Genomic DNA, 8737 nt, shown 5'->3' with positions numbered 1-8737 from the left:
TGAAGATAGCTCTCTATAACTCTGGCTGTATATTTGGGGTCATTGTCTCGTGCTGCAGAATAAATTTGACTAGACGGCTTCCTGATGATACAGCATGACGGACAAGAATCTAAACATCGAACGTGCCTAAAACTTTTCCACTGTATTGTATTCTTTTATATTTGATAGTAAGAAATGTAAACGTAAGTTTATGTAAGTTCACTGCATCAGCAGTCGTTCCAAACTTCCAAATTTTAGCAAATATATTTAGAATCATCTGGGTTCAGAATTTCTCTGTCACAGAAATGTGTTCTACGGCTGGTGTGGATGCAAATTCTTATTTTTTCTCTCATTTTCTTTCAGTTTTGTCAGTGTCATATTAGCAGCTGATGTACACCATGTGGAAATGGGCTTCAGGGAAAATCTAGATGATGTATTTACAGCCAGGCTGCTAGTGATGCAAGTGTGCATCTGTATGCTTCACTCACTTTATTAGATCATTACTGTTGGAGTTGTTTATGCCTTTACTGCACAATTGTGCACTTGTAAGTATTTTAATGATGCAACAAGAGTACAATGTTCACAACACAGGGTTAATGAGGCTATTCACTAGTCAAATTTCAGTGGTTATTAATATACTTTGTTTTTCTTGGATCCTTAGTCCTATTATTTAGCAATACGTAGACCAAGCTGTCAGTCTTCACTTCTAATTCTCTTATTAGTAACCAGTGACCTTAAAGTAAAATCAGCTTGTGTCACACACCTGTAAAGAGAAAAGCAGAACTATCACAGACAAGCATCTTTTAATGAAGGTTAACTGTGCTTATGCAAAACTGATTATAAACTTGTTGACACAAGAGAATGGACTCAATATAACAACAAACATTTTATTAACAAATATATAAAGCAAAGTTAAAATCACCCGCCAGTTAAGCTCTAAAATGTTTACAAAGGTCAAGCAATGTAGAAAACAGACAGCGTTTCCTGATCAGTTATAGAAACTCGTGATATGTACTGATGTCTGACCTTCTCGAACCTCCTAAGCACCTGAGAATTTGTGGAAGTCAAAAATACCAAATGACTCAAAATCAGTCTGTCTAGATGACAAAACTAATATTAGGACCATCATTTCAGAACAGTGTGGGATTATGATAAGGCTACACACCATGCTCACAAACATGCTGGTCATCATTTAAAAACTTATTTAAAATATCATCATTAATCGTTTGCTGATGAAATGGATTTCATCTTTTAACAGCTATAGGTTTTTGAAGATCAACGCACGAGTTCACCAGATGTAGTAGAGAAGTTTACAAACTTATTTCTCTAACTACACAAGGAGAAAAATGTAATATTAGTTCAGAAATTACATGTTAAAGAGAATTAGCACCTAAATGTTAATATCATCCAAACCACGACAACCACAAATGAATGTTAAGAGTTTGTGTCAGGAATCTTCATGACAACTACTCCTGCTTTTTAAATTGTTGTAAATTTCAAATGTAAAATTATTAGACGTTATTTACAAGAAAAAAAACCTTAATAATTAACAGAAAAAGAATATTTTACAAAAGTTTGTGCTTTGTTAGATGTAATAATCTGACTGTAAGAGGTTTTATCTAGACACTGCATTTGCAGAGAAAATGGTGTCTATTGTACTTGTATGTTCATTTCCCACAGTGAAAATAACTATATATATATACCCAGATGTTTTCCTTGCTAAATGGCAGACAAAATCAGAAACACAAAAATGCACACTCCAAACGTAAATGGAAAAGAGTTTGAGGCTAAAATGGGTCAGAAATGGGTCACAGCTCATTCTATTAAAAAAAAAAAATGATGAGAGACATGATGAGAGAAACTTAAAACCCAGGGTTTTCTCCTGTGGTGACTCCTGCTTGCAGACTATACCACGAATGATGACTTTTGTTTGAAATCCCCCTGTAGACAAACACATAATGCACATAATCAAAATCAAAATAAGCAAACTGGACTGTGATATAAAGCTTTGGGAATTACAACAATGCTGTATGGTGAAAACAGGCAGGTTCATCCTTACATCGTCTTCTTCATTACCATACAGTGACTGGTTCTGGGGCTGGTACACCACGTTTTGTTTGCTGAAGGTAAGAAAAGCAAAAAACATGTTGAGATAGTGAAAGAGATACCAGACCAGTTCACTGATTATCTGTTAAAATCCATTAAAAAGTATAAAAAAGAAAATCCTCTTACCTCTTCTCTGTAAAGAGAAAAAAAGGACACATCAGTGAGACAAAGCGCTTGGTAAATATGTACTTATACATTGCTGTTTTCATTTTAACTGACAGTTACTACTGTGTCTTTAATGCTTCATGATGCTGGGACTGAGCTGAACAGACTCCATTTTTACAGCCTCTTCAAAGGCAAACACTTATTCAGCTTGAAAATGATTGAGCTAAAAATTCAAATAAAACCCTATCACCCCAGAATATACTAATGCAGCTTAAATTAATTCAAACCTATATAGTGTCGGAGTCTGACACTGTGGGCCTCAACCTAGACAAAATGAAGACAACAGCCCATAATCCCCTTAATCTGAGGTCGTCTATGAATTTTGATGCAAGTTGCAGCAATCAGGAGCTAAGTATTTTTAAAATGCCTTAACTGCCTCCATGCCTCTGTTGCCAAATCAGCAGGTCAAATTACAATAATTAACCTCACGTTGTTTTTATTCTCCCTTTCACCTCATGTAGTATCTTCATCTGCACCTTACATCTCCCTGTCTTTGCAACCCCTCTTATTAACCCCTCCTTATTTCCTCAGTAAATAGTAGTAGAAATATTGACATTTCTGTATGTCTTGTTTTTATTTTATTTGCTTTTTCAATAAACTTCATGCTGACAAGTTAGTTTTGCTACTTCCTTTAACTTGTTAATAAAAAATAAAACCATTGCTGCTGACATGCCAGCACCCAAACTAGCTGCCTCCGATTCTTTTACTGCTGCCTGTGTGTGGACTGTGTGCTGCTGAAGAACAACTTTTTTCAGTTTAATCTGAATCAATTTATTGCTCATTAAGGTGACTATTCAAATGTCTGAGGGTTCAGAAGTACCAGCACAGAGTATTAGAGTACTGATGATCACAGCAAATGCTATGACTTTAATATAAGGTAGAAAAACTCACGGGGCAGGTATCCTTTCTTGTGGGCATACCAAATGCCAACTCCCAGTAGGGCCAGTAGCAGCAGAGCCACAATAACCCCAGCAACAATTCCTGCCGTGTTTTGGTCGCCTTAAAAGAAAACATCACAATGTATGGGTCATTAGAATTACAATCAAATAAATAGTGTGGTAAACAAGTAACGTTTCATGAAAATTACAAAAAAAAGGAAAGTTGCTAAAACTGTTGATTAAAAGATAACTGAAAATGAAGTTGATGAAATTCTGATTATATACTCCTTTGATGCTAAAGTAGCTGTGTAGTAGCATGAGGCCCACTATACCAGCTGACACTGGCTGAATACATATTGTGTTGTACTTTATTTCATTTCATTCTCTGCCAAGGAAAAGCTCATCGGTTCAGACTGAAACATGCTTTTGAAATTAAATTGAAGAGCACTTACGGACTTCCATTCTCACAGCTTTACACTGCTGAGGAGGACCAGCATCGTTGATAGCCTCACAGTAGTACTGACCTGAGTCCCCCTTGGTTACTGCAGGAAATTCCTGGAGACAGACAGGGCACATTTATCACACATTATGATTTGGGGGGAAAAAAAGGCACAACTGTCACAGTAGTTGATGGTGCAAAGTAATGAGCTGTAGCTGACCAGGTTGCCATTCTCTGTGTTTAGCCTGTAGGTGGAATTTTTGAAGCCAGCAATCTTGTTAGGCTCGAGGGGCAGAGGGGTTCCATCTCTGTACCACCTGTACGTGGGAGGAGGTGAGCCAGTGCTGTCGTGGCAGGACAGGAGGGTCGTCTTGCCCGTCGTCACTGTGGAGGGGATCCTACACAAAGGCGAAGCTGGAGGCACTGCGGGACATAACACTCAGTTTTCAGCTGGTCTACTCATGTTAAGTACATGTGCCGACACTAAGTTTACATCAGAATATCAGCATATTTTATGGTGGTGATGTGAGTCTGCGTGGAGTATAAATGGAAGGATGTGTTTTCAGAATGTGACAATCAAAGGATCCTTACCCAGAACAGTCAACTTCACAGTGGCTTCCCCAAACTGGCCGTTGCTGGACACCTCACAGAAGTACTCTCCATTATCCCTGCTGGTCACTTTGGAGATTCTCAGATTGCTACCACCGTACAACGTCACTCGTCCAGAATACGACGCTGTGGAAAAGTTGCTGTGTTAGGTAACATTATGAAGGCATTCGGAGAGCTCCAGCCAAAGCTGCCTCATCCTCTAAAAATGTTCTTTATTAATACAAAATGTTTCGAAGCTTTCAATCTAAATCTGGATCACAAACACACACACAGGCTGTGAATCATGTGATCAAGTGACTTACTGAGGTATGTATGTATTTGAAAAATAATTCAGAATAGTGGAAAATATGTATGAATGGGCGATGCCTACAGGGACAGCTTTTTTTTTTTAACATGCTACAGATTCAAAAAAGAAATGTCTATCTACTTACTTGTTGGTTGCCCATCAAAAATCACATATGTCTGTGAGCCTTTTAAGTCCCTAAATTTCCACTCAACTCTGGGGCTCGAGCCAAAGTCCGCTGAATAAGAGCATTTCAGGTCGGTCCCTGAAAAAACAAGAGTTCACAGTGAGTCAAAAAAATCCAAAAACACATCACTATACTGTGAAGGTTTTCAAAATTATGATAATCATAATTGTTCTTATTATATGATAGAATGTGTAAGGGCTCTCTTAGGCCATCACAGATAAAAAAAATCACAGGTATGTTTTTACAAAATCAAAATATTATCATGCAACATCTGCTCAGATTTGTGGATATGACTAATTATTAATTTCCTGGCTCATCTCCCACATTCAGATGAATTTACATTTCCAGGACTCACCTTCATTCTCTTTCACCCTCACACTTTGAGTGGAGGTGGTGACTGTAAAGCCACTCACACCTGGACACACAGACATTAAAATAAAACAGGTAATTAGACTTCGAATAATACATCTTTCTACTTATTGATATAAGTAGAAATAATAATAATAATAAGCACAGCTTCACATATTTTCTATATTGAAATGGCCCAATCATTGTTTGAGTTTGCTTATAATGTCACATTTCCTCTAAGTGACAGGCATTCATCAGCATTTTTTTAAGGTGCTATGTCTAAACTCTTCTTGCATTTAGCAGTGTCTCCTCTGTGGGTGCAACAGCACCAGCACCCACCCAAAGCAGACAGAGAAAAGTCAGGTTGTAGTTACTGGGTTAGAAGCCTGTCTTTTTTAATTTCCCTCATATGAAGTTAAAGCTGGGTATGAAGCAAACATAAAAGCACTCTGTGTTGTAATATTCATAAGCAGCAGCAGCAGACATGAAGACTGGCCGAACTGATGCTGGGATGACTCAGTCTGAATCGAGATTAACATCAGTTCTATACTTTATTCACAGAGGAATCTCATTGGTCAGATTGGAAGAGTGAAATTATGAAAGATGATGACTGATCCATCATCAGAATGACAAGCAGCAATTTCAGTATTTCAATATTTTCAGTACTTTGTCTGTTTAAGAAACAAGCAGGCCTGAAACTAATTGTTGATTAATCAATTGGCTGAATTAATCAGCAGCAATTTTAATCATTCATTCATTTTTTTTTTTTTACATTTTTAAGGGAAAAAAATCACTGGTTCCAGCTCCTAAAATGTAAATATTTACCAGAGTTCTTCATATTCTATGATTGTAAATTGAATATGTGAATGAATAACAATTGAATGCTTACGATTAGGTAATTTGAATAAGTCAAATTGGCTTTTGAGAAACTGCAACAGGCAGTTTTTATTATTTTTCACATTTTATAAACTAAATGATTCATCGATCAATTGAGAACATGAGTGTGATATGAATCATAAAGAAAATATTTATTAGTTACTGCCCTATACAGATTTTATATCACCCTCTGTACCGTGCTTCTTTAGGGTGAAAAGATCCACCACAGTGTTTACAATAAGTGAAATGATCAAAGCTTCCCCACAGAAGAAGTTCACAAACTGGTATTCTCTTAAGGATCACAGAAAAAGCACTTAAGAACACAAGCCCTGTAAAAGCCTGAGAGCATGCACACAAGCCTTCAGGGTGTGAACCAAAAAAAAAAAAAAAGCGCGACTTACTCATGTCATGCTGAGCCACAAAACTTCCGGTGAAACTGTCAACAGTCTGGATGAAACTAGGCCCTTTCAGTCACAGCAGTGCCATCTCACACAGGTAACTAAATCATTCATGCATGAAACGATCGGCCAGTCTGACAGCCCCATTTACACATTTATGCACCACTTAACTTTTCATTACATTACACCACCGCCATTACTTTAAGTGTTGGGGGTGAGATGATTTAACTACTACCTTGTTTTCTGACAAGGTGGCTTCAACTACAGAGAACAGCAGCGGGAGCCAATTAATCATCAACAGCGTACAAAGTCATTCACATCACCCAAATTATTACGAAAGGAAAATATAAATATAACAAGGTTTAAATGAACTTCAGTCGATAATTCAAATTTACAGATGGCATTTTTATTGCAGCTATTTCCTCCAAGCCTGTACACGTTTCTCACAGGCATTCTTGGCTGAGATAACGAATAACAGTCACAGTTTTGGTTTGATAGAGATCAACGTCAAGTGTAAAATGAAACCAGGGCACTGCATGAATGCCTTTCAAGACAAAGTACTGGGAATACATGCAGATTAGGAAGCCACAGGAAGCCCATGATAAGCCTATGAGCTGCATTGTTCAGGGTCCTATGCCATGATGTTTTCACAGAAAATCCTTACAGTTACTAGTCAAGATTGTAAATTTAATGCTGCAAGTTCATCGTGATGACCTAATTTTGTCCACAGTATTACTGAAACAGCACTTTACATTTTAAATAACAACCCTGTCATAAACCAGAACATAATTTGTGGTTACTCGCTTCAAACAGTGGTTCATCCTCCCAAAACAAATTAAATTCAAAGACGCTGATCACATGAAGAGTGGCAGCTGGATTTTTGAGCATAAGTATGTCAGAAATTCAGAGAGCATATCATTTTAATTAAGAGACACACATTTAAGGATCTATGGCAGTGACAAGTAAAGGAAAAGCTGACAATGTGGGCAGTATTCACACACACAGTGACTGCATTGTCCGACTGCTTTTTTTTTGTTTAAATAAGATACAGATTACACAAGAAAGCAACAGGGGGAAAAGAAACATCTCGGCAAAGTGGAAATCAACTCTACTGGGACCTTCAGTTCCCTCAATTTGGATCTAACTGTGGCCTCACAGAAGTTCACTCGGTTTTAACATCATTGTAACTTATCTATGCCTAAAGTTCACTAAAAGAACACCGATGTGAAAATAAGTGATACCACATGCTGTGTTAAAGCACCCTGGCCAATACTTTGATGAACAAAGAACAATGGCAGTTTTTGCAGATGGGAAGGAACTGATTCTTCTCCCTCCCACATATTTGTGATATGGTGGCCCATCTCTTAGTTTTCAAAAAAAAAAGGAAAACGAGAGAGAGAGATAGCAAAAGTTTAAAATGTCCTGCAACGAGTAGAATACAAACAAGAATCCTTTTTAATGGCCACTAATATCAGCTTCAGCTTGTTTATCAAGCTTCTGAACATAGAGAGCAGGCCAGGCCCCGAGGCTCATGTAGGCATGACAGCAGCAACAAACTCAAAACAAACTGCAGTTAATTTAGTGTTTAGGGGTCTGTTTCTATTATTATTACTGCTGTTGTTATTGTTGTTTTTAAAAAAAAAGTGCAACAGTAACGTAACGTTAAGGCGTCGCCAGGATCACTCACCTGTCGAAGCGTAAAAGAACAAAGCCACCGAAACCAGCCCGCTGACAAACATGTTTGGTCCCTCTTCAACCAACTCCCAGAGAAAACGAGCAGGTAATACCCAACAATCTTCTTCGCGGTCGAATAAAACACCTGATCTCCGATCTTTTTTCCGACTTTCAAGCCACTGTTGACGACGTTCTCCTTTTGTAACAGCCGACTCCTCTCACCCGAAACGGCAGCCTGCCCAGGTGAACGCACGGTCGGTAACTTCCGGTAACTGGATCCTCTCAGGTGCCTGGATGACGACAGAGTGGAGAAACAGGTTTGACTGCAACACAGTGACACATAGCACATAAAGCAGAGGCGGGTCGGTCGGTCGGTCAAACGAGATCTGCTCACACGGCGGACAGGTCGGCTTCAGGTCTGCAGCTATAGTTGTGCCCAGAGGCGATTCTAGAGTCTCTTGGGGCCCAAGGCAAAAATTCACAGGGGGCCCTCCAACCAGCCTTCATCACCCTTACATAAAAATACTATGACACTAACAAGAAAAGTGAAATGTAAACATTTTTTATTTCAAAAGAGCACTGGCATCTTTTCAAAATAAGAACGTCCATCAATACACAGTAGTACAAATTTCTTGCACATTAATTTTATACTTTAGCATTCTTAGCTTGACAGTTAAGCTTGGCTGGAGCCAAGCTTTCATTTGATAACCAAAAGAAAAAGTATTGTCCAAGTTAGATTTTTATCCTGCTCGCTAAGCAAACAAGTCATCTCAGCTCGGTCACATCAGGACCAGC

The 8737-nt window shown here is 38.3% G+C and overlaps 1 protein-coding gene across 1 annotated transcript; it reads right to left on the bottom strand.

Moving 5' to 3' along the window:
• Positions 1–852: 852 nt before the first annotated feature.
• Positions 853–8245, bottom strand: f11r.1 (F11 receptor, tandem duplicate 1). The gene is made up of 10 exons (XM_041051893.1): positions 7956–8245; positions 5002–5061; positions 4608–4724; positions 4159–4302; positions 3788–3990; positions 3581–3683; positions 3142–3249; positions 2212–2218; positions 2039–2099; positions 853–1920 (listed from the first exon to the last, which is right to left on the bottom strand). Exons 1-10 carry the CDS (start codon positions 8005–8007, stop codon positions 1885–1887), a joined length of 891 nt encoding a protein of 296 aa, XP_040907827.1. The 5' UTR covers positions 8008–8245; the 3' UTR covers positions 853–1884.
• Positions 8246–8737: the final 492 nt, after the last annotated feature.

This window comes from Toxotes jaculatrix, chromosome 12 (genome assembly GCF_017976425.1).
Source record: "Toxotes jaculatrix isolate fToxJac2 chromosome 12, fToxJac2.pri, whole genome shotgun sequence".
Taxonomy (NCBI): domain Eukaryota; kingdom Metazoa; phylum Chordata; class Actinopteri; family Toxotidae; genus Toxotes; species Toxotes jaculatrix.
Note: the sequence above shows the minus strand (reverse complement) of the source record. Positions and strands in the feature narration are given on the sequence as shown.

Excerpts from the sequence above, each read along its gene's own strand:
- f11r.1 (XM_041051893.1), bottom strand. The coding sequence starts at position 8,007 with ATGTTTGTCAGCGGGCTGGTTTCGGTGGCTTTGTTCTTTTACGCTTCG. Across the intron at positions 5,062-7,955 it reads GTTCTTTTACGCTTCGACAG|GTGTGAGTGGCTTTACAGTC; the intron begins GTGAGTGATCCT and ends CTGTGTGTCCAG. Across the intron at positions 1,921-2,038 it reads ATGGTAATGAAGAAGACGAT|GGGGATTTCAAACAAAAGTC; the intron begins GTAAGGATGAAC and ends GTTTGTCTACAG.